The following is a 26,944-nucleotide window of genomic DNA, read 5'->3' as shown; positions in this document are numbered from 1 at the left end:
TATCAAAGGTTTGGATTGTTGTCGTTCCCTAGGGAAAAAAATGATAAGCTAAAAATGAAAGCTAAAGAGAAGTGTTAGAAAGAAGGATTTATATGAGGTTAATGGTTCTAGGCAGCTTTAGGAGAGAAAACTTTTATCTCTAAAGAAAGAGGATTGATTTTTCCCCGAGATAATGGAAAGAAGCTGAATATAAAATAGAGACAGAAAGTTCAAGGGAATTGAACAAGGCCTGGGTAATTAATGGAGTTTCAGTAAACAGAAGGCAAAATCATTTACTCTGAGGCCCCAGGACTGGGGAATCCAGTGAGTGAAAAAAATGAGAAGGAGACTGAATTGGAGAAAATGGAAGAAATGAATAAAAGGACCGTGAAACACAAAACAACTCCCATTTCCCCAAACACTGTGGATAGACTGGACATCAGATTTAGTAAGAGGGAAATAATAAAATGCAAAGAAGGAGGGTTTGGGTTAAAACGTGAAAAGGAAAATGATTTCTCTTTTTCTTTTTGTGTATTAAATCCTGGTGAAGACTTTCTGGGAGAATAGTGTTGAGGGTGGTGGAAAGGGAAGGAAGGGAAATGAGAGGCGGGAAGCACTGGAAGAGTTGGACGGGGTAGAATGGCTATAATCTTCAGGTCGCTAGTTTTACTTTTGAAAGTACATTTGTAAACTCGGATAATAAAACTATGCATAAGTAACATTCTGTTGCAATACAAACTACAAAGCTGTTACATTTCTGTGTTTCGGATTGAGATGAAAGGGTCAGGTCAGGAGTCAGAAGACATAATGTTGTGTCTGGTGGCAAACAGTGACCATCTTTATGGGTTAGTTATCTCATCTCTCTGAGTCTGTTTCTACATCTGTAAAATAGGCAAAAAGGCCACTTATGCCTACTCTGGATGAATTTGCACAAATCAAATGAGATTATACACAAAAACATTTTGTTCTCTGTTTGGTGCTATAAAACACAAGACACATGCAGATCTTTTCTGGGTTACCCACCCAGCTCACAGTGATTCATCTTTCTCTGAGAGTTGCCTTCCCATTCCCCAGTTGGATTTACTACATCACTCCACCCATCTACCCACAATTGATTGGACCAGGATTGTACAACTAATCCTAGATGGGCCAATCAGACTCTCCTGAGTATTTAGAATTGGGACCAAGTGTATCCAATTTGCACTGATTATTTGAACAGAAATGTAAATTCTGAAGTAATGAGTTGGTCGTCTGCTGCCTGCTGAGGGCATGAAGGTGCAGAAAAGCCAGTCTAGAAAGAGAACAAAGCTGAGAGGCAAGGGGAAACTGGGATAAGAGAAAGAGAGAGGACTAATACTTTGGATAACTGCACAGTTCTGGACTCTTCCTCTTGAGTCCTGACTGCTTTATTGGCCTGGGATTCTGTAAGATACCCCTGTGTCCTATAAATAAAATCCTCCTTTCTTTCTTTTTCTTTCTTTCTTTCTTTCTTTCTTTCTTTCTTTCTTTCTTTCTTTCTTTCTTTCTTTCTTTCTTTCTTTCTTTTTTCTTTTTTTCTTGCATAATGTGGCTCATGTGTTTCTCTGTAATTTTCAACTAAAGAACCTTAACTAAAGCAATATAGTGAGTTCAACAGTGTCCCCACCACCACCACCCAAAATTCATGTCTACTCAGAACTTCAGAATGTAACCTTATTTGGAAATAGGATTTTTGCAGAATGTGGGTAAGATGAGGCTATACGAGATTCAAATGGATTTGAATCCAGTGACTGGTGTTCTTATAAGAATAGAGGGGATAGAGGTGCCTTGGGTGGCTCAGTTGGTTAAGCGTCTGACTTTGGCTCAGGTCATGATTTCATGGTTCATGAGTTCGAGCCCCACATAGGGTTCTGTGCTGACAGCTTGGAGCTTGAAGCCTGCTTCTGATTGTGTCTCCCTCTCTCTCTGTCCCTCCTCTGCTCTCACTGTGTCTCTTTCTCTCTTAAAAATAAATAAACATTTAAAAAAAGAATAGAAGGGGATACAAGAAATGCACACAGAGAAGGCCGTAAGAAGATGAAGGTAGGAAGAAATTGGAGTTATGCTGACACAGGCCAAGGAACGCTGGGGGCCACCAGAAGTTTGGAAAGCCAAGGAGGAATTCTTCCTTAGATCCTTCAAAGAGAGCATGGCTCTAACGACACCTTCATTTTGGGCATCCGGCTTCCAGGGCGCTGAGAGAATAAATTATGTTGTTTTAAGCCACCCAGTTTGTGGTACTTCATTACAGCAGCCCTAGAAAACTAATACAAGGAGTAGTATAGGACAATTTACCTCAAAATTGCTGTTCTCAAGCTTTGTTGTCATGGAAAGAGCTAGACTCTACACAAGGGGGAGACCCTTGAAGCTTTCAAGTACCTTCTCGTCCCACAGCCGCTTTCTGGGAAATAGGTCTCTAGTGGTTTGTTCTGTATACGGTTTTTATATTTCTTACCATATGAAACCACTGCTGCTACTATTCCAGCCACACTCAGTTGGAACCAAGTTTCCTGGAAATGAGAGAGTTAGAAGGAAGCCAAGAAGAGCGTCATGTGTCAAACTGCCCAATAGGGCTCAGTCTGTATTGGACGATGACAAATCACCTCAACCAGGAAATACAACTACTAACTAAACAAAGAGTAGGCAATATCCCAATCCATGCTGAGCCCTTGCTTCATTTCTCCATGAGTCTATAGATAAACCTGTCTGGGAAACTCTGTGACCAAGAATGGCTGCCATGAAACAGAGGACATCCCATGGTGCCCCACAAATCCCAGCAACAAACCCCCTTTATCAGGGATCATCTGGGCATGCGTCCTTGTTTTAGTCTGCTCAGGATACCATGATAAAATACTATAGACTGAATAGCTTAAACAGCAAAAATTTATATCACTTCTGTAGGTTGTAAAATCTAAGATCAAGGTGCTGGCCAATTCAATTCTTGATGAGAGCTCTCTTCCTTGCTTGAAGATGGCTGCCTTCTTGCTGTGTCCTCATGTGGTCTTTCCTCAGTGGGTGCGCGCACACACACACACACACACACACACACACACACACACAGAAATTTCTCTCTCTCTCTCTTTTTTTTTTTATTTTTATTTTAGAGAGAAAAAGAGTGTGAGCCGGGGAGAGGGACAGAAAGAGAGAGAGTCCCAAGCAGGTTCCATGCTGCCAGCACAGAGCCAGATGCACAGCTTGATCTCATGATCCTGAGATCACTACCTGAGCTGAAATCAAGAGTTGGATGCTCAACCAACTGAGCCACCCAGGCTCCCCTCTCTTGCTCTTCATACAGGACCCCAACCTGATGACCTCATTTTATCTTACTAACTCCTAAAAGCCCTATCTCCAAATATAATCACACTGGGGATTAGGCTTCAATCCTTTTCCCTAACATATTGTTAAAATCTTTTCAGCAAACAGCTGGCTCATTCATCATTATAATGCAGGGATTGCACTGAAAGATAATCTTGGATAATTTCTGTCCCCTCACCAAGATGCAAAGTGCTTCTAATTACATAAAGGAGGACATACACACATAAAGGAGGACATACATACACATATACATACACACACACATGAATATATAGATATTATATATATTCATAACTTTCTATGTGCCAGATGTTGGGCTAAGTGATATATATATATATATATATATATATATATATATATATATATATGGCTAAGTGATATATATATATATATATATATATGGCTAAGTGATTGATATATATTGATATATATTGATATAAATTCATTTCAACCTTACAACAATCTGATGAGGCAGGTAGTATTATTATGCTTATTTAACAGTCTAGAAAATCAAGGTACAGAGAGGTTAAATAACTTGTCCAAGCTCATACAGCTGGTATGTGCTAATCCTGGGACTCAACCCATACAATCTGGATTCAGAGTTCATGAATTAATAAGCCGTAGTTCCAGTTATGAGAAGCTGCTAGTGTAGTGATTGGAGCAAAGGACAAGCAAGAGGTATATATAGGAAGACTGGAATTGGAAAATTATGGAAAACACACTCTTTCAGATGAATCATCTCTCAGTCTACTATATCTGTGGACTCTGATGGTCATGCAGTAACTGACAATCCCAGAGGTAAACACAACTTGCCTTGGAATAAGACTGTATCAGTGTATGGCTCCAGGTATTAACTTTATCTGTATCTGGACATTGGGCAAGTCATCCAGTATGTGTGGAAAGAGATGCAAAATATTTCTCATCACAGTCTGTATATACTGAGCAAAGACCTGGTTGCTCTAAAGTTTTGTCCCTGGGGTAGAAAAGGAAGAAGATCGTGTTCCTTCCCATCGCGCTTCCTAATCAAGTGCTCCTGTGTGCTCCAACAAGAGGTTCTTCTTAGTTGGATGAATAGATGTGTAGAGAGGCAAGAGGCCAGGACTTATGGGCTCAAGAATGTGTAAGATTTATTGGAGCTGCTGGTTAGAACACTGCTGTTTTCGTGAACTGGACCAAAATGCTCTCACACCAAGCTTTTACCAATAAAATAAATAGCCTCAGGTGTCTATCGACCTAAGAGGACCTGCCTGTAGTTGATATAATTGCCAAACCGCTCACTGGGAACTTGACAGATGAGTCCTTTAGCTTTCAATTCAGGGTGAGAATTTGCACCAAAAAATAAGACGAGCCCTTGTTAAAGAGAAATATAAATTCCTATTTTCTTAATCTTTCACTCATTCATTCAACAAATATTTATTGAGTGCCTACTCTATGATAGGCACTGTTCTTGGAGATTGAAATAAATCAATGAGCAAAACACAGATTCGTGCCCTCCTGGGAACTTGCATTCTGGTGCAGAAAGATAGATAGTTGGAAATAGACATAATGAATAAATAAGTTATATAATGTATGCTAGGAGGCTATTGGTGTCATGGAAAAAGAAAGAAGAGCAAAATAAGAGGAACTGAAACTATTGGGGGCTGGTTGTGATTTTAAATAGTCAGGGTAGGCCTTATTGAGAAGGTAACATTTGAGCAAAGACTTGAAGGAGTTGAAAGGATTGGCCAAGTGAGCATGTGGGGAAAGATCACACCAGACGAAGGAAATGGCAGCACAGGAGTGTGCTTGGTATGTTTGGAGAATGTCAGGAAGCCACGGTGGCTGGAGAAGTGGAGGGTGGGGCAGACCACGGAAGATGGGGAGGGTAACAAGGACCTGATCATGTGCAAGCCTGTAGGCCACTGTAGGGACTGCTACTTTTATTTATTTATTTATTTGTTTGTTTAGGCATTTATTTTTTTTTTTTAATTTTTTAACATTTATTCACTTTTGAGAGACAGAGACAGAGTGCGATCAGGGGAGGGGCAGAGAGAGAGGGAGACACAGAATCTGAAGCAGGCTCCCAGCTCTGAGCTATCAGCACAGAGCCCAACACAGGGCTTGAACCCATGAACTGTGAGATCACGACCTGAGCTGAAATCAAACGCTTAGCCGACTGAGCCACCTGGGTGCCCCGGGACTGCTACTTCTACATTACAGGATTTTTATTCTGGATGAGATGGGGGTCTATTAGAGGATTTAGAGCAAAAGAAGGACATGTTCTCTCTTATAACCAGATCGCTTTGACTGTTGTGTTGTAAGCTGACTGTATAAGAACAAGAGTGAAAAGGGAGAAATTAGGACACAATTTCACTCATCAAGAAGAGAGACAATGGGGGCGCCTGGGTGGCGCAGTCGGTTAAGCGTCCGACTTCAGCCAGGTCACGATCTCACGGTCTGTGAGTTCGAGCCCCACGTCAGGCTCTGGGCTGATGGCTCAGAGCCTGGAGCCTGTTTCCGATTCTGTGTCTCCCTCTCTCTCTGCCCCTCCCCCATTCATGCTCTGTCTCTCTCTGTCCCAAAAATAAATAAACGTTGAAAAAAAAAATTTTAAAAAGAAGAGAGACAATGGTGGCATAGACTAGGTTGTAATAGTGGAGGTGGTGAGAAGTCCGATTTGGGGTAACACTTGAGGCTAGGGACTGTTGGAGTTGCTATGGGTTGGATATGATGTGTAAGAAAGAAAAAAAAAAAAAGATGAGTTAGATACCTATGACCATTATGATGGAGAAGGCTGCAGGTGGAGCAAGTTGTTGGATATACAGATCTGGAGGTCAGGGGAAAAGTCTGGGCTGGAGTTTGAACTGTGGGAGTTGTTGACATACAGATGGTATTTAAAGCCAAAGGCTGAATGAGATCACTAAGGAACTGAGTGTGGATAGAGCAGAGTCCAGGGACTGAGCCTTCAAGCATGCCATCATTAATGAGTTGGGAGAAAAAGAGGATTCAGTAAGGAGGTAAAAAAAGAGTAATTAGGAAAGGGGAGAAGGCTCGAGTGATGTTATTGACCAGGTGAGAAGGGATGAGATCCGGTATACAAGCGGAGGGATGAGCTCTGGACCGGAGCACATTTTGGAGGAGAACAACTGCACATTTTGAATAACTGAAGGCATCTACATATCTGGTGCTCTCTTTACGTAGTAAAGATAATTCTTGGTAGTCAAGGAATTCTTTTATGGTCTTCCCACAGCATTTCCCCATTGGCCGTTCGGTGAATACTAATCTCATGGACAGTCAGTACTTCACAGGAGCTGTCACGCAGATCTCATTGCCGAACACAACGTGGTTTCTGTCTTTCTGATGACGTGGCACAGCTCAGAGGAGCTAGAGTGGTGAGGTCGCCATGACCATGCCAGGAATGGAACCAAGGTCTCTGTGTTCGTTTGCGAAGGGCTCCCATGATAAAGTCCCACAAACCGAGTGGCTTAACTGCACAAGTTTATTGTCTTACAGTTCTGGAAGCTACAAGAGAGAAATCAATATGTTGGCCGTGTGGGTTCCTCCCAAGGCTGGGAGAGAGCTTCTGTCCCATGCTTCACTTCTGGTTTCTGGCAATTTTTTGGCAGCCTTGGGCATTCTTACCTCATGGAGGCATCACCTCAGTCTTTACCTTCATGTTCACATGGTGTTCTCCCTGTGTGCTTTATCTGTTTGTGTCTAAATTTCCCCTTTTTATAGACACCAGTCCTATTGGATTAGAGGCTCACCTGACTCCAGTGTTACCTCATCTTACCCAATCACCTCTGTAAGCACCCTATTTCTAAATAAGGTCACATTCTGAGATACTGGCTGTTAGGACTTCAGCATGTGAACTTGGGGTTGGGGAGGAGAGGCGCAGTTCAACCTATGACGGTCTTTTAATGTCACATTTTGCGTCAGCCTTCATGGCATAGATTAGGCAACTGCAGATCAGGCAACTTGAGAATCAGTGGGGCTGAAAAAGTCTTTCTTGCGCATCTCTCCGATGCCAATCCTATCGTTTGAACCTGTTGTCTTTGATGTAACTCTGATGTGACCATTTTGACCTGTTTTAGAAAGCACGACCTTGACGAATAAGAGGTAATGACTGGAAAGGTAAAGAGTAAAGGCATTTGCAGGGAGAGGTGCTCCTCTAAGGCAGTGACCATATATATTGGAAACATGTTTGCCTTTTATTACACCAATGATGACAACCCAGCTTCTTTGGGCTTCACCTCTGAGATTCTGATTCTGCAGGCCTGTAGCCAGGAACCTGCATTTTAGCACACTTTCAGGTGATTCTGATGCCACCTTTTGACAGATTTCCCTAGAGAGCCGGGGATTCGTGGTGTGAGAATTACTGAGGCAACAAGACACTTAGGTTGGAGCCAGACCAGGCCTTGCCATCCAGAGAGTAGACAGAACCACAGAACCCCTGACCTCAGAGCCACAAGGGCTGGAAGAGACCATCAAGATAGAAAACAGAGCCCAGAGATGGTTGAAGCCAGGGCATTCTGAGTGCTTCAGAGCAGAAAGAGAAGCAAACCCAGGACTTCAATATAAGAGCATGCCAATGGATGAAATGAAAAGAGAGAAGACAAATGTGAGGAGCTGTCCCCTAAACCAATGTCTACACTAGATGATGTCTCCTATTTCTTTATCAGGTCACAGAAGCTGTCATGCTTCAGAGGAGGCCACTTTCCTGCCTCTCAGGTCAGTTTGGGTTCCTGAAACAGGGGCTTACCCATGAGACAAAGAGCGGATCTGTTTTTAGTGGTTATTTGTGGGGGTCCACTGCTTCTGCAGTGGCACTGCATTGTCCTCAGCATACAAAGGTATAATAAGAACCCAAGAAAAAACACTTTGAGTGTGTGATTGTGTGATTAAATTCACTGATGGTCTTCAGGCTTGGGTAGGTATACTTCCTGAGAAAACTCTGAGCCTAATTATCTGTCTGCATAATTTCTTCACTCTTCTTTCACTTTCGTGACCTCATTCGGTGTTCACGTAACCCTGTAGTAGGTGTTACCCTCACTGGACAGATATTTTAAAAATGAAAATCTGGGGCACCTGGGTGACTCAGTGGGTTAAGTGTCCAACTTTGGCTCAGGTCATGATCTCAGGGTTGGTGAGTTCGAGCCCCACATTGGGCTCTCTGCTGTCAGCACAGAGCCTGCGATGGATGCTCTGTTTCCCTCTCTCTACCCCTACCACTCTTGTCTTCGCTCCCTCTCTCTCAAAAATAAATAAACATTAAAAAAAAAGATGAAAATATGACATGCCCTCCTTCTGCTTATAATCCTTCAGTGATTCTTCACTGTTTACCCATTGGCTCCTTCCTTGGGGGAATACATTCCAAGTTAACAACCTAAAGAAAAAATGGGTAATTTGTACAAGGATGTATGTAACAGCTTTATTCACAACATTAAAAACTGGTAACAAAACAAAACCCAATAATAAAGGGCAGGGCTAAGCCAATCCTGCCCTCTCAATACACTGGAATTCTCTGTACCTACTTCAAATGATAAGAATCTGGTCTACCCTGAGGCACGAGTGTGTATCTAAGTGTCTGTGTCTAAAGGTGGCAAATGTGAAATCCACTGAATAAACAGGATAATGAACACCCTGATTTCAACTCTGTAAAAACATACATGTGCGTACTGACAAGGACTAGGCAGTAACAAAAAAGCAACAAAACGTTTGACACCGTATGTGAATCAGATCTCCTATTTAAGTGTGGCATAAAAACCGCAATGGGGAAAATAATGCCTTTGGAATTTTCTTCCGAGGACTCTCACATAGAATTGTATATTGTGAAGAGTAAATGAGACAGGGAACTTAAAACCTTAAGACTTCAACGCAAGAGGGTGGACTAAGGACACGGTGACAGTTTTATGTTGGGATGTCAGTGTTTGAGTCAGTTCCAGCCAGAACGGGGGCGGGGCACGGCCACCTCCAGTGGCGTGACTGAGTGTGCTCATACACGCATATGCACACTTGGCTTGTGGTTACATCATTCGCTGCTGCTGAAGCAGTTCAAGGCCAGTGGGAAATCACAGAGCAGGGACAGAACTGCCCTATTAACTGAGAGAAAAACTGGTCCGACTTGATCAAGCAGAACATTAGCGTGTGATGTCAAACTGACCTTATGTACGGTTTCAAAGAGGCTCCAGAAACAGTTCACCGAGCTCTCTTCTCTTTAATGGTATTTGCTGGGGCTGAATGCATAAAAGCATGGCGCTGGAGGCTTGCTGTTGATGCACACAGATGGCTGCAGTACCCCAAATTTAGTCTCCGTTCAAATGTGTTCATCACATCGCTGGCTCTCTTTCAAGGCTCTTACCCCAACCCTAAATCTTACGATATTTGCCTTTTGTAACTTTCAGTAAACAATGGTAGCATCACTTGAGTCCTCTTTAGGTTTATCATTCACTGTGCACAGAAGAGGAGTGACTGGTAGGTCAGAAAAGATAGTGCCCTCTAAGATTCTCAGGGTTTTCTGTCCTTGTACATCTGGATCACTCAATCTTGGCTTATCCTGACTTGCTCAGGCCCTAAGAAGAACAGGTTCTTGCATCCCAAACTGATGGCAGTCTAGTTTGTATGTGAAAATCAATTTAATCATTTACAATGACAAATCTAGCAGCCAAGTGGGGCAATATTTATGTTGGCCGCCTTGCAAGTTCTCTTCCCACAAATGAAACCAAGCAAAGATTAGAAGTCTGTTGCTGTGTGAGCATAAGCTACTGGTACAAGGAAGGGTTCTGAGAGAGACTTATCTACAAAATGATCTACTTAGAATTCTCTGATTTCCCTTCAGTGTGTACTCCTCTAATTGCCCCGCTCGCCCACCCCTCACCTATTCTTTGAAGCTTCTTCTACCTCTGGGTTCTTGGGAAAAATGAATCACTTACCATGTCAGTCTACCATAACTTTCATGCCTTTATTATAGCACCAATTACCTCATATTCTGGTAATCCTTGATGTATCTGTCTCCCCTTCTGTTTTCATCACTGGGACAGGGACTCTCTCATCTACTTTGTTTCCTCAAAGCCTAGTACATAATAAGTGCTCAGTTCAGGGTTGCTAAATGAATGAATACATGAATTATTTTTCCATTTACCCTAATGACCTGTCTACATCTAAATAGATGTAGATAGATATTAAGCGACAGAAAGGAGGGGGGAGAAAGAGAGACAGAGAGAGACAGAGAGAAGAGAATCCTATTCCCTAACCATGAGAGACCTGTCCAAACATTATACCGCAGGGAACCCGTAAAAGCCAGTCTTAAGTAATACTCAGTGCTTTATGTTTTCACCCAGACTGATCTGTTTATCTGATCCTTCTAACATTATTCCCTGGCCTCACCTTAGGCCCTGGCTTATGTGTGCCTCAACCTACATGCTTATTTTAGTAAACAGTTTGACCCCTTCCACAAGCATATTGATTTGGATTCTCCTAACTCCCCCTTTCACCCACATCAGGCTACAGAAATACCAAAGCAGAGTCTGGATTCTAACATGACCCACAAGTGATATGTATGCTCATTAATGTTGGAGAAGCTCTACTTTGTTAGCACCATGCTCTAACCAACTGAGCTAACTGGCCAGATGCTACTTTAAATCTTTATGATGACTGCCCCTGGCTGCATGCTTTTCCTTTCCATCTTCTCTCCTGTCATTCTCAAGACATCCACATCCATTGTATTAGTTATCTATGGCTGCGTATAAAACCACCCCAACTTACTGGCCTAAAACCTCACTTATTATCTTATGGTTTCTGTGCGTCAGGAATCTGGGCAAGACTTATCTGGATCCTCTGCTCAGGGTCTCTCATAGGCTGCAGTGAAGCTGGGCTTCAGTCATCTAAAGCTTGGCTGGGGAGGAGTCACTCGAGACTCACTCATGTGGTTGTTGTTGGGACTCATGTCTTCATGGGCTGTTGGAAAGAGGCCTTCCTGAGTTCCTTGCCTGGTTGGTCTCTCCACTACACAGCTTACAAGATGGCAGCTGGCTTCATATGGAAAAAATGAGTGAAAAAGCAAGAGAGGGCAGGTAAGATGGAAGCCAGAGTCGTTTGTAACCTAATCTGAGAAGTGGCAGCCCATTATTTTTGCCTTATTTTATTTGTTAAAAGTAAGTCAATAGGTCCAGTCAAAGGGAGAGGATTCTACAAGGGTGTGAGTAACAGAAGTGGGGATGTTCAGGGGCTCTTAGAAGTTGTGTACCACATCCATGTTCATTTTCCTTCTTTTTTTTTTTTTTAAAGTTCACCTATTTATTTTGAGAGAGAAAGAGAGAGAGAGAGAGAGAGCACATATGTGTGCACATATGCGTGCACGTGCAAGTGGAGGAGAAGCAGAGAGACAGCGAGAGAGTCCCAAGCAGGCTCCAAGCCTGACTCAGAGCTCGATCCCATGACTTGCGAGATCATGACCTGAGCCAAAACCAAGAGTCAGATGCTCAACTGACTGAGCCACCCAAGCATCCACCCATCCATGTTCATTTTCATCTAATAACTTCGCCGACTGGTTTCTACTGCAGTTACACATCTATGTGGCCTTATCTGGGACCTCAACACCACTTGGAACTTTATATTCTCCAAACTTTCACCCTCTGTGCTTCCTGTCTTGACTACAACTTTCCATTCCCTCTACTTGTCCCACGTCTTCACTCCGATTGCACCATCCTTCACAGCAAACATGACTTCCTATCCCTTTCAGCCTTTCTTGTCCTAGTGTGTTAATACTCTTCCAGTGTTTCTCAAAGTTCCATACAGGGAGTTTCCTGTAAGCAGCTAGTTATATATGCCCTTACTAAAAACCTAGAGACACCCACATTCACCTATTTGATTTTTGGGACTGTCACACTTTCACTTCCTTCACTTTAGGGCAAATCTGGTCTTCTCTGCTTTTTCTTCCATCACCAGGTTGATGAGCATGCCTGAGCGAAATCATAAAATCATGCTGATTTGTTTCACTATAAATGGATGCTCTCTAACTTCATCTGAGTAACACCTCTCTTCAGAAATGCATCCCTACAGAATTTACCCAGCATCATTTCCAGAACTTTCTTGTTCTCCTGAAGTCCCCAAACCCACCATCATTATCCTTGGTCTATCCTTAGCCTTCCTCCAGTGGAAGGCTATTTTTGTTTGGCTGTCTCCACTCTAGAACACTCTCATCTCTCACTCATTATTTTTCGTCCTGAGAGAAATGGGTGTGATCATCCTTTCTGGGTCTAAACTCTTCACATGCCCTTATAATCCATTCTGTCCCACTTCTTGACTTTGCTCCATCAGTTCCTCCCTCTCTGTCTGTATTTTCTCCTTCACCTTCAGCTTACAAACATGTCCATCATAAAAGCAACCTTGACTCAGTTACTGCCTCAAGCTACTGCTTCATCACTGTCTTTTCTTCTACCACTAAATTTATTTTTAGTTTTCCAATAATTTTCTAATATAATGAAAAGTAGAGGGGGCACCTGGCTGGCTCAGTCGGTAGAGCATGAAACTCTTGATCTTGGGGTTTTAAGTTCCAGCCCCATGTTGTCCCCACCCTCTTTTTTATGTCATTGAATTGCGGAATTGAGTCCATTGTCCTAAGCTTTGTCTCACTTTTTGGACTTGCCTGATTGTTTCTTTTTTAGTGTCATTTAACATGTTCATCTACCCCTATATTTCCTGTGAACTGGAGATGAGATATAAAGGCTGATTTCAATTCAAGTTAAACATTTTTGTCGGGAATATTCATAACTAGTGCTATGTATTTTATATTGCATCACATTTTAGGCACATACTTTTGATTGTCCCACTTTTAGTGACACTAACATTTATTACTGGGTTAAGGAGGCAACAGCCAGATCTCCCCGCTGTTAAATTACTTTTTTTTTTCACTTGCAATCAGCAAATAATCCATGGAGAGATATTTTAGTACCATTTTTGGCACCTCTCCAGATTGTAAACATCCTTTATTCTATCAGAATGAATATGTCAGTCATGGTTCATTAAAGGAAACAGAAGCCAATCGAATTTTTTTTTCATCAGAGAGAGATTTAATTCAACTAATAAGAAGAGCTTCCAAATTCATTGGAAGAGCTTGGGGAGAAGGCTAGGCTAGGCCTTCAGGGGGCTGAGTTATGAAACAGACTAAATTTGGTATCTGTGTTCCAAGGCTTATGAAGCCACCATTGAAGTTGTCTCTCCATATTCTCAAATCTAGGACCAAGAATTGGGCAGAAAAACTCATTGACTCCGTATCCATGCTGGCCAGAAGCAACAGTCAAAGGAACAAGAAGATGGCCTCCACCTAATTTCTACTTTCCAGATCTAATGCAAGTGCATTTCATTTTTGAACCTTAATTCATATCTTGAAAACTAGATGTAAAGCAGTTTGCATTTTTTTTTTAACTTTCCGGCCAGCCTCTGCACACAAGAAGCATTAGAATAGTTGTTGATCAAGACAATCCATGGATTCTACCACACTATGGCAAGGGCAGTAAAGGGAAACACACCTGAGACCTCTAAGGTTCTGTGACAGGAATCAGAATGTTTCTCCTGGGCTCCCCACTCTGCAGGCACGTTGCAGGATGGAGAAGGTAAAACCCACAGTTACTACTTCTCCACATGCTTTTCATCTGAAGATGTTGTTGCTATCTCTCATCTACTATTGCCTCATTTTACATTCTGTTGTACTTAATGGTTATAATTTTTTAAATGTTTATTTATTTTTGAGAGAGAGAGAGAGTGCGTGCACATGGGAGTCGGGGAAGGACAGAGAGAGAGAAATTCAGTGAGGCTCCGCGCTGTCAGCACAGAGCTCGATGAGGGGCTTGAACCCAATAAGATCATGACCTGAGCCGAGATCAAGAGTTGGATGCTCAACCAACCGAGCCACCCAGACCCCCTAATGGTTGCAATTTTTTAATTCTCATTTTTATTAGCGTTTTGGGAGGACAAAGAAATAGCAACCTTTTCAGATCTCGTAGATGATTTTCAAACTGTTCCATAGACACATCTGAGTGATAGGATATTCTCCCATGTCCCGTGGACGATTTGTGAGACATACCAGCATACGAGTGCAGGTATCAATAATTTTACAAACTCTCCTACATAATTCTAATAAACCCTTCCAATACCACCACTTTTGTATTACTTATTTATTTCTGTATATCACATTACTCTCAAACTTCATGGCTGGTCACGATAAACATTATCTCACAAATGATTATTATCTCACAGTTTCTGTAGGTCAGGAATCTAGTCTTCATGTTCGTATTTGGCTATAGTTCACTCGTTTTTATTGCTATAAAATGCTCCATTGTTTTCATGTGTCAAATTTATGTTTTTATTCTTCTCTTAATGGACTTTTGAGTTTCTAGTTTAGGGCCATTATTAACATTGCTGACATACACAGTCTCTTACATGTCGCTCATAAAAAGACTTGTTAGCACTTCTTGAGTTTATATCTAGGACTGGAATTGCTGGGTAAAGGGTATATATATTTCCAGTCTTTACTGGATACTTCAAATCTCCAAAGTTGTACCAGCAGGTGTGTGAGAGTGACTGATGCTCCCATCCTTGCCAGTGCTTAGCATTGTGAGGCTTTTAAAGTTTTTGACAACCTGGTGGCTCTGAAAAGATATCTCATCCTGCTTAATTCACTGATCACTTGAGATTGAGTCCCTTTTCTTATGTTTGTGGATTAATGTGTTTCTTCTGTGAGGTCATTATTCGTACCCTTGGTTAATGTCTCAATTGGTTGTTTTGTGTTTTCTTTGACATGTAAGAGCACTTTATATAATCTGGGTATTACACTTTGTTAGTTACACTGATTCTCTCAACAAATATTTACTGAGCACTTAGTGTGCTCAGAGGATATAGCTCTCAACAAGGCAGACCAAAAAAACTCTTAGTTCATCAGGCATCCATTCTAGAATAGGGAGACAAACAATAAACACAATATATAAGCAAAGTTTGGGGCACCCGGGTGGCTCAGTCAGATAAGCGTCCGACTTCAGCTCAGGTCATGATCTTGCGGTTTGTGAGTTTGAGCCCCATACCTGGCTCTGTGCTGACAGCTCAGATTCTGTGTCTCCCTCTCTCTGTGCCCCTCCCCTGTTCATGCTCTGTCACTGTCTCTCGAAAATAAACGTTAAATTTTTTTTAATTAAAAAAATAATAAATAAGCAAAGTTTATGGTATATTTATTAGATTTTTACATACCCCGTGATAAATGTTACAGGCAGAAATAAAGCAGCGAAGGGGTCTAGGGGATTCTGGGGAAGACTACAACTTAAAATAGGATGGTCAAGGAAGACTTCACTGAGAGACTGACATTTGAGTAAAACCTGAAAAAGGTGAGGAAACAGACCATAGAGATATTTGGTGGAAGAGCATCTTAGATAAAGAGAACAACAAATGCAAGGGTCCTGCAGTTTGAGCATAAATGGTTTATGCAGGGAAAAGCAAGGAGGCCAGTGTGGCCAAAGATGGACGAGAAAAATGAGTCATAAAAGAGGATATTTGAGCAGTAAGGTAAGGAAGGTGTGTGTGCAGAATGTAAAAGATGTTGTAGACCGGGCACCTGGGTGGCTAGGTCGGTTAATCATCTGACTTCAGCTCAGGTCATGATCTCATGGTTCGTGAGTTCGAGTCCCACATCTGGTGAGCAGGAGCCCTGCTTTGAGTGAGCACAAGCCCCACTTCGGGTGAGCCCCGTTTCTCTCTCTTTTTTCTCTTCTCGTCGCTCACTTGTGCCCTCTCTCTCTCCCCTTCAAAAATTAAGTAATTAATTTTAAAAAAAGGTATTGTAGACCATTACAAGCACTTGACTTTTAATCTCGGTAAGATGGTAATCCATTTGAAGAAAGGAAAGATTTGAGCAAAGAAGTGGCACAATTTGACATAATTACAGTTTTATTTATTTTATTACTTATTTATCTATAGATTTTATTTCTTTTAAGTAATCTGTACACCCAATGTGGGACTCGAACCCACAACCCTGAGATCAAGAGTTGCATGCTCTACCAACTGAGCCAGCCAGGTGCCCTGTTTTAAGAGGCCCACTATGGAGGACAAGAGCAGGAATAAACTGAGTGGCTTCCAAAGTAATCTAGGTGAAAAATCATGGTGGCTTGCACCGAGGTGATACTGGGGCGGTAAGAAGTGATAAGAAAAATTAAAAGACATCTTATGAGTAATTGTGACCCAGCTGAGGTTGGGTAGTATTTGTCGGGTAGTTACTGATTAATTTTTGTTTTTCTTTTTTTTTTTAATATTTTTAAAATTTTTACATTTATTTATTTTTTGAGAGACATAGAGAGACAGAGCACAAGTTGGGGAAGGGCAGAGAGAGGAGACACAGAATCTGAAGCAGGCTCCAGGCTCTGAGCTGTCAGCACAAATCCCGACATGGGGCTCGAACTCACAGACCACGAGATCATGACCTGAGCCAAAGTCGGATGCTTAACCGACTGAGCCACCCAGGCGCCCCTAATTTTTGTTTTTCTACTCTAGAAGAACTTTCTCTAGAGATACTTAGGACCTGAGACTGTGGATGGAGAAAGCAAGGGTGGCAACCCACTGGTGGGATTGGTATGGCGATAGCATTAAACAAGCAAAAATTATAATAGCGCAGGCTAAGGTGATAACGGTAAAGGTGGTGAGAAGGTTTCAGAATCTAGATTTTTTTCTAATGTTTATTTATTTATTTTGAGAGAGACATATAGAAAGTGAACAGGGGAGGGGCAGAGAGAGAGGGAGAGAGAAAGAATCCCAAGCAGGCTCTGCACTGTCAGCACAGAGCCCAGTGTGAGACTGGAACTCACAAACCGTGAGATCATGACCTGAGCTGAATCACTGAGCCATCCAGGTGCCCTAAATCTGGATTTATTTTGAAAGTAGCATTAACAAGATTTGTAGATAAATTGGGCAAAAGTGAAAAATCAGGGATGACTTTAGGAGGTTTTTTATCCTAGAAGGTTTGAGTTTTTAATAGTTAATAATGAAAAAAGTTCAAGAAGACCAGATTTGGTAGAAAAAATCAGAAGCTCATTTTTGGACCTGTTGAGTTTGAGTTGCCCTATAATAAGATAGACATTCAAATGGAGATGCCCAGTTGGCCACTGAACATATGAGCCAGGCATTCAGCAGAATTTAAAGGGAGTTTTATTCGTCAACATCGTTGTTGTAACAAACAACCTCTAAATCTCAGTGGATTACAGTAACACTTACTTCTTGCTCTTGTTAAATATGGGTGACAGATTGATTACAGCTCCACTCTAGGCTGCAAGCCAGCTATGTCTGATTCAAGAGTAATCTAATTTGAGCCCTAAGCTGAAGAAACAGCCACTATCTGGCACATGCCATACTTGTGGCAAAGGGCAGAAGCAAGAGGGGCCAAACTAAACAATGCAATTAAATTTAAAGCTTCTCTTTGTATGTGGCATAGACCATATGCTTCCATTCCATTCCACTCATAGCCCTGTCCTACGATGAGACAAAGATGTATACTGTGTACTGAAGAGGAATTTCAAGGAAAATCCAAAAGTGTGAATGTACAATCTTCATAGAAGGGAGGGAGCAAATTGTTGTAAACCATAATTCAATCTACCACAAAGTGAGTGTAGACATTGAAGAGAAGAAATCCAAAGACTGAGATATTTCAATGTTCAGAGGTCAGGGAGATAAGGAAAAAACAACACAAGAGACTGAGCAGAAGCAAATACTAAGGCGGGGAGAAAACCAGGTTGGAAGTCAAGTAAAGAAAGGGTCTGAAGAAAGAGGGAGGGAGCAGCTGGGTCATACATTGCTAATAGGTCAAGCAAGGTGAGGGCTGATATTGACCATTCGATTTAGCCACGTGGAAATCTTTGGTAATCTCGACCAGAGAACTGGTGACATGGTGAGGGGCAAAAACTTGATCAATGTGGATTCAAGAGAGAGTGGGAGGAGAGAAGTTAGAAATAGCCAGTACAGGCAGGCTACTCTTTCAAGGACTTTTGCTGAAAGGAGAAGAAAGGAAATGAAGGATAACTGGAAGGAAAAATGAGGTTAGTAGTAATTTTTTTTTAAGATGGGATAAATAAGGGTGCCTGGGTGGTTCAGTCATTTAAGCCTCCGACTTCGGCTCAGGTCATGATCTCACGGCTCATGAGCTCCAGCCCCACGTCAGGCTTTGTGCTGACAGCTCAGAGCCTGGAGCCTGCTTCGGATTCTGTCTCTCCCTCTCTCTCTGCCCCTCCCCCACTCACACTCTGTCTCTCTTTCCTTCAAAAAAATAAATAAATATTAAAAAAAAATTAAGATGGGGTAAATAAAGCCATAGTTTCATAATGGTAAGAAAGATCCAGTAGAGAGGAAAAAAACTAATACCAGAGAGAAAGTAGACAACTGCTGTACTGAGGTCCCTAAATAGGCTGGAGGAGGTGAGGTCTAGTGGACAATAGAGGACTGGTTTTCATTTGGACCACAGACAATCTGTTCATATCAACACCTGACAAGGCAGAGCATATGGACACAAGTGCAGATAGGTGAGTAGATGTTATGGGAGGAACATATGGTAATTCTTTTCTGATTGCTTCTTCTGTTTTTCAGCTAAATGAGATGCAAATCATCAGTTGAGAGTGAGGATAGAAAGAAGTTGTCAGAGTTTGAAAATTAGAAGAAAGTATGAGTGTCTAGAAGAATGGGAGACTGAATGCACTCGGGAACAATAATGATTGTTGGTAAGTAACATCAAGGGACTACTTGAGATTGGTGATAGTTGTGTGTGTGTGTGTGTGTGTGTGTGTGTGTGTGTGTGTGTGTGTTTTCTCCACCCACAGTCAGCAGCAGAGATGTGAGTTAAGTGGAGAATTGGATTTATCCAGATGACAAACAGGCAGAAGGTTAGATTTAACTAGAATTTATCATGTTAAAGAAAGGACAAGGGTGGCTCAGTTGGTTAAGTGTTTGATTCTTGGTTTTGGCTCAGGTCATGATCTCACGGTTTGTGGGATCGAGCCCTGCATCAGGCTCCATGCTGACAGCCCAGAGCCTGCTTGGGATTCTCTCTCTTCCTCTCCCTCTGCTTCTCTCTCTGTTTCTCTTTCTCTCTATCAAAATAAATAAATAAACTTAAAAAAAGGGACAAGGTAGTTTAAGATGTATATAAGGGAAGGTACATAATGGTTGATCATGGAATTGGTGGGTGAGTTTGGAAGAGATGGTGTGTATCAAAGTGTCATTTTGACCAGAAATCTGACAGTTTCATAATTCCATTTTTAAAAACCATGTAAATATTTCATCGATCTGGAGTGTATTTTGATGCAGTTTTGAAGTAGAGCTCTAAGTCTTCCTCCAACTATCTAACCATTTGTCCCCACATCATTTATCAAATTACTTATTGAATTACCAATTTCTTCCACTGCCATCTTTTAAATAGCCTCCAAGTCTGTCTTTTTTTTGGTCTTATTTTTTATTTTCCCATTACTACTGCCCTAGTTTCGGTCACTATCATCCTGCAACTTTCACCTAGGTTGCTGCCATAGCCCCCTAGCTCTTGCTGGTCTTGAATTCCATTATGTATTCTGTGGTCAAAATGGCCTTTGTTTTACACAAAATCAGTCACGTCACTCCCTGCATAGAACCTTCTAGTAACCATCCCACTCCCTCAAGATGAAGTAAAAACTGTTTAATGAGGTTTATTTCTGTAGCTTCGTCTCTTGCCATTTGTTCTCTTCCCTCTCATCTCTGCTCTCCAGCCCTAAGGCATTTAGCTTCCTGAATATGCCAAGGTCTGGCTTATTTCCAGGCACATGCTATTCTTTGCCTCTGTCCAACCTCACTACATCTTTGATGACTAACTCATCTATCCAGCAGGTTTCACTACAATGTCACAACCTCCAGCAAGCCTTTTGTGATCAGCCTTGAGCTCAGATTAGGGACCTCTGCTATATGAAACTTTCCCTATGATAGTACTAATCATGTAGAATTGCAAATGCTTATTTACTTCCCTTCTAGGCTATAAGCCAGTTGAGGGAATTTTGTGTTCTAATTCTGAATTCTTTTTCATCTAACATGTAGTAAATTTTTACAGTTCTTTTTCAGTTTGATAGAATATTTTCAATTATGTGATATATAGCAGACACCATGCTGGGATATGGGAATAAAAGAGAAAACAGGAATGACAAGATCACTCCCTTCACACAGCTTATACTCTAGTGATAGGCAATAAAACTAACTAACTAACTAACTAACTAAATAAATAAATAAATAAATAAATAAATAAATTGCAGCCTGTGTTAGGAAGAATAGAAATAGTTGGCTGTGATAAAGAATAATAGAGGGTCCTACTTAGATAGGATGGCCAAGAAATTCTGCATTGAGTAACTCATATTTAAGCTAAGAACTAAAGAATCATAAGGAGCCAAGATGCCTGGGTAGCTCGGTTGGTTAGGCATCCGACTCTTAATCTTAGCTCAGGTCATGGTCTCACAGTTATGGTATCAAGCCCTGTGTTGGGCTCTCCACTGACAGCTTGGAACCTACTTTGGATTCTCTTTCCCTCTTTCTCTGCCCCTCTCCCCCTCATGCTCTCTCTTAAAATAGATAAATAAACATTAAAAAAAAAAAAAAGATTGAGAAAGAACCAATCATGTGAAAAGCTGTAAGAAGAACATGGCAAGCAGAAGGAAGAGCGAATGCAAAACTCCTAAAACCGAAAAGAGCTTGGTGTGTTCTAGGAACTTTGACTGCAGAGTTTTAATTGATGGGATAAGGTAAATGGTATGAAGGTAGCCAGATCATGCAGGGTCTTTTTGGCCATAGCTAGGCACTCGGATTTGTTCTAATGGGCTGGAAAATCATAGAAGTCTTTTAAGGGTTTTGAGGAGAAGAAAGGCATGCTTCAATGATATTTTAAGAGTTCATTCTGGCTATGTTGATAGTGGAACGTAAGAAGGTTCCCATGGATGTAGAGGGACTAGTTAGAAAGCTATTGAAGAAATCTAGGAGGGGGAGAATGGTAGCTTTTAAACTAGCATAGTCATAAGTAGAGATGAGGACAAAGGAATTAATTCAAGGTATAATTTGGAAGTAGAAAATTTGAACTTGCTGATGGGTAGACTATGAAGGGTGAGGGAAAGGGAGGAGATTAGGATGACTCCCAGGCCTCCAACTTCAGTGACTGAGTGAATAGTGTTATTATTTACAGAGATTGGGACAACGGGGAGGAATCCCTTAGGGAGGACACAGGGAAATTAAACATTCTATTTTGACTACGTTGTTTGAAATGTTTATGAGACAACAAAGTAGAGAAGTCATGTTAGCAGTTGGAATATGTTGAAAATATTGAATATCTGGAGATTAGGTGAAAGGTCTCATCTTGACATATAAGTATAGGCTTCACAATGAAGCCTTAGGAAATGGATGTGCTCTCCAAAGAACAAAGCCTATGTGGAGAAGAGATGGTACAATTTAGAAACCAGGATCTAGGCACTAGATCAGTTAATCAGTTACCAGAGTGCCCCTTCTCCCCGCCCTTCTCATTGCACTGAGCTAGGAAATACATGTATGCATATACCTATGCACAGAAATATGTATTTACATACATACTCTTGTATACATATATAAACACACACATTTACATCGCTATTTATTTCTGTATCTGTCTACCTATATTGACAACCATGTGTTTGCATTGACATGGTCCACTCCCAGTCCAGTACCACTGGGCTCATTCTAGCCTTCCCCCATCTCTATTTATACTACTCTTCTCTCACAGTGAGAAACTTGCCTATTATTATCCTCCGTATTCTACTGATTTGCTTGATCTCCTGGTGGGTAGCTAATTTCCTGACATTTTTTAGGCTAGGATACCCTCCTTGAGCAGGCCCTGTCTCTCATGAGGCTCTTCTGCCCAGGAAGGGAGTTGAGTTTTTTAATTTAGGTTTTGCACGTCTTAATATGTATAGTCTTTGGTATTTTATTTGTTGTTGCTGTTTTGAAAAGGCATTTTTGAAGAGCCACGTTTTCTGATTATTGTTTAAATCTGAGAAGACTGCAATATATGGTTTCATTTTTCATATTTACCAATTTGAAGGGAAAGTATTTTTTATTTCATTGCTTTTATTGATTATTAGTAACCCTGAACATTTTTCAAATGTTTATTAGTCATTTTAATTTATGTTTCTGTGAATTGTATGAACCTTTTGTTTATTCTATGTGAATTTTAGTGTTGTTGTTGTTGTTTTGGTTAAATTTGTCCCAGATATTTTATTCTTTTTGATGCAATTGTAAATGAATTGTTTTCTTTTTTTTTTTTTTTTTTCAACGTTTATTTATTTTTGGGACAGAGAGACACAGAGCATGAACGGGGGAGGGGCAGAGAGAGAGGGAGACACAGAATCCGAGGCAGGCCCCGGGCTCTGAGCCATCAGCCCAGATCCTGACGCGGGGCTCGAACTCGCGGACCGCGAGATCGTGACCTGGCTGAAGTCGGACGCTTAACCGACTGCGCCACCCAGGCGCCCCTGAATTGTTTTCTTAATTTCTTTTTCTGTTACTTCATTATTAGTGTATAGACACACAACAGATTTCTGTATATTAGTTGTATTCTGCAACTTTACTTAATTCATTTATTAGTTCTACTAGTTTTTTGGTGGAATGTTTGGGGTTTTCTATATAGTATCATGTCATCTGCAAATTGTGACAGTTTTACTTCTTCTCTACCAATTTGGAAGCCTTTTATTTATTTTTCTTGTCTGATTGCTCTGGCTAGGACTTCCAGTACTGTGTTGAATAAAAGTGGTAAGAGTGGACGTCTTTCTCTTGTTCCTGATCTTAGAGGAAAAGCTTTCAGGTTTTTCCCATTAAATGTGATATTAGCTGTGGGAGTGATTTTCTTTTTTTGAATCAGCTTTCCTGAGTTCTTCATAAATTCAGGGGAATATTAATCCTTTACCTATTTAAGTTGTCACCAATATTTTACCTAGTTTTTTATTTGCCATTTAAATCTATCTTATTTTGATATTTGACATGTGGAAATTTTCTATTTTTATAGTTAAATTTATTATTCTTTAGTGACTCCTCCTCCCCTTAGTTTAAAAAAAAAATTTTTTTTTGTTTATTTATTTTTGAGGAAGAGAGAGACAGACAGAGTGCTAGCGGGGGAGGGGCAGAGAGAGAGGGAGACACAGAATCCGAAGCAAGCTCCAGGCTCTGAACTGTCTAAACAGAGCCCAATGCAGGGCTTGAACTCATGAGATCATGACCTGAGCCGAAGTCAGATGCTTAACCGACTGAGCCACCCAGGTGCCCCGTCCTCCCCTTAGTTTTAAGTTTAGAAAAAGACTCCCCTATCCAGGGATTCAATAAACATCCTTTTTTGTTTCACCTCTTTTTCTCCTTCCTCCTCCGTCTCCCTCTCTTCTTTTTCTCTTCTGCCTCTTAAGCCTTCTTTTTCATTAAGGTTTGCCTTAAGGCCAGCTTTAAGTTAAACAAGCCACTAAGCTAGACCCAATCACTTTGGTCTCTGAGGGGGTGGGACTGTCTTGTAGACCAAAAAGAATGTGGGATTGGGATGGATTTCTCTATAACACCCCCTCCCTATCCCTCCCACATAAGCAGTTCAGTGTTGAGCTCCCTAATAAGTGTATGTACGTCTGACAATTCATAAACTGCTGAAGTGAAAGGTGGCCTTTAAATATTCTGTATATAAATTTAGCCATTTATACAGAGAGAATGAAAAAAAAATATGGCCTGATTCTGATCAGATGCTGCCTGTTTCTCCTTACACCATGGGGTTCTGTTCTATGTCATTTCCTTTGAAGTCAGTGGGAGCTCTGTGCAGGACGGCAACGCGAACACCGGGCTCTATACATGAAGGTGAGAACTGCCATTACGATAAACTATTCGGCAGTGTGGTGGAGGGAACATTGGTTTAACACACTTGGTGGCTACCCTGCAGATCCCACTGTCTGTGAGAGCTTTGTTCAACTGGAGCAAACAAGACCTTTTTGAATTTGGACATACAAGGGCTCATTCAGCAGAGCATCCCCTGTTATGAGAGGCAGCACAGTGCTGGGCAGACACTGCAGTTTTTAGCCAGCACACTGAGGGCATTTCTCTCACATTCTCTCCCATCTGTAAAGAGACTGTTTTCAAGACCCCAAAATGGTTTTCTATAGATTGGAGAGAGGCAGAAATATTTTTACATGTTTGTACTCGTGTATAACGGGGGGCAAACTACAGTCATATCAAAGTAGCCAGGCCTTTTCAATGTGGAAAGAAAGAATTCTTTGCAAATTTTAGCAGAGCGTGTTCTGTGCCGAAAAGCAGAGCTTGCAGGAGAAACAGCGAGAGAAAATTTGATGTAGAGATGATATTGGAAATAAAGAATCACAGACATTTGCTTGCTATCTCAGGAGCCTTTATTTTGTTAATTAGCCCACAGAAACTCTCTCTTTCCCTTCTCCCTTTTACAATGAGTAACGTACCATTTTTTAGGAAGCCGAATCAAATGAATATTTCAGATTATTGTTCTGTAGACATCCGAATGAATAGAGGTCAAAGAACAAATTGCCCAAATTGATGGGTGATTTTTTTCCCACCTACCCCATCCCCTGACTTTGAGATAGTATTCTCCCCTTACCCATTCCTTCCTCATATCATTCTGCTCCTGACTCCAGGCCCTTGCTCAGGCTGCAGCATACGCCCAGCTTCGGTCCCTCATCCCTGGGACCCCTCCCAGAGCAGGGCACCACATTTTATATTTGTAATGTCTCCTATTGGATAACATTGGAGTGGAGCAGGCATATTTTATTTACAATTTCGAATTCTTTTTCAGAAAACTTGTATCCGCCCCTGAACATAGAATACCCTTCCTTTCCACAGGTGGTTAGCACATAGACAACATTTAAATCCTTCGGGTCAGGATGAGATCGCCAAGGGAGGAAAGAAATGTAGATGGGGGAGAAGAGAGAACTGAGTTCTGGGACACTCCAAATTAAGGGGCTTGGGGAGAAGAGAAAATATATCCGAGAGACCACTCTAGGATAGGACACAAGGAGTGGCATCATTCTTTGAAAATAATAGTTATACAATAGTTTTGAAATAATAGTAACATAAGAAACTCTTTTAGAGTGTGACTATGCCTTAATTTATATAAGTTGCCCTCTACTGGGCAGAGGTAGCTGTTCTTCCCGCTCTCAGTTTATCCTTACTCCAATCAGCCTTGGATGAGTTTTAGATTTTCGTGCCCAGATGAAACGTGGAAAATTGGGTAGGTAGAATATATCCCATTTATATGATGACATACAGTGCAGCTATGATTTTTAATAAGAAAATACTTACGAAATCATGTTGAGTTAATAAAGAATAACCCCAATTTACACACAAACGTACATACGTATACACACAAATATGTGACCAGAAAAAAAATGCTATAATGTAACATAAAAGTGTAACATATTTCTGGATGGTAGGTTTCCAGGTGACTTTTATTTTATTTTTTACGCTTTTCTCTGCTTTGCAAATATCTCTCACTTAAAAAAAATTTTTTTTAATTTAAGTTTTAGTTAAATACAGAGCAGTATTGGTTTTAGGAGCACAATTCAGTGATTCATCACTTACAGATAACCCGAGTGTTCATCACATCAAGTGCCCTCCTTAATTCCCATCACCCATCTGGCCCATCCCTACCTACTTCCCTCCATCAACCCACAGTTTATTCTCTATCATTAAGAGTCTGTTGTGGTGGGTCTCCCTCTCTTTTCTCTCTCTCTCTCTCTTTTTTTCTCTTCTCAAATATTCATCTGTTTTGTTTCTTAAATTTCACTTATGAATGAAATTATATGGTATTTTTCTTTCTTTGATTGACTTATTTCGCTTAGCATAACACATTCTAGCTCTATCCACTTTGTTGCAAATGGCAAGATTTCGTTCTTTTTGATGGCTGAGTAATATTCATGTGTGTGTGTGTGTATGTGTGTGTGTGTGACATTTTATTTATTCATTCCTCAGTCAGTGGACATTTGGGCTCTTTCCATGGTTTGGCTGCTGTTGATAATGCTGCTATAAACATTGAGGTAGATGTACCCCGTCAAATCAGTATTTTTGTATACTTTGGGTAAATATCTAGTAGTGCAATTGCTGGGTGGTAGGGTAGTCCTACTTTTAACTTTTTGAGGAACCTTCATACTGTTTTCTAGAGTGGCTGTACCAGTTTGCATTCCCATTAACAGTGTAAGAGGGTTCCCCTATCTCTGCATCCTAGCCAACGTTTGTTGTTTCCTGTGCTGTTAATTTAATTTAATTTGATTTAATTAATCAAAAAAAATTTTTTTTGAGAGAGAGAGAGAGAGAGAGAGAGAGAACAGGAGCAGGGGAGGGGCAGAGGGAGAGAGAGAAAGAATCCCAACTAGGCTCCATGCTCAGCATGGAGTTTGACATGAAGCTTGATCCCACGACCCTGGGGTCATGACCTGAGCCAAAATCAAGAGTCGTTTGCTCAATTGACTAAGCCACCTAGGCGCCTCTATTTTATTTTATTTTATTTTATTTTATTTTATTTTATTTTATTTTATTTGTATTTTATTTTATTTTATTTTATTTTTATTTTATTTTATTTTATTTTTTAATTTATTTTTTTAAGTGT

General features: G+C 40.9%; 1 protein-coding gene across 1 annotated transcript in view; it reads left to right on the top strand.

Moving 5' to 3' along the window:
• YEATS4 (YEATS domain containing 4) overlaps positions 1 to 14,449 on the top strand; it is a 66,668-nt gene extending 52,219 nt beyond the window's left edge. Inside the window, exons 7-8 of the mRNA XM_086712824.1 lie at positions 7,974 to 8,022; positions 13,529 to 14,449. Coding sequence (XP_086568950.1) covers positions 7,974 to 8,022; positions 13,529 to 13,619 — 140 coding nt within the window. The 3' untranslated portion in view covers positions 13,620 to 14,449. The remainder of the gene's footprint in view (positions 1 to 7,973; positions 8,023 to 13,528) is intronic.
• The last annotated feature ends 12,495 nt before the right edge of the window (positions 14,450 to 26,944 follow it).

The sequence above is a fragment of the Puma concolor genome, chromosome B4 (assembly GCF_028749965.1).
Source record: "Puma concolor isolate L17-30 chromosome B4, mPumCon1.1.hap2, whole genome shotgun sequence".
Taxonomy (NCBI): Eukaryota; Metazoa; Chordata; class Mammalia; order Carnivora; family Felidae; genus Puma; species Puma concolor.
The sequence above is the reverse complement of the archived record's forward strand: the minus strand, read 5'-3'. Positions and strand labels throughout refer to the sequence as shown.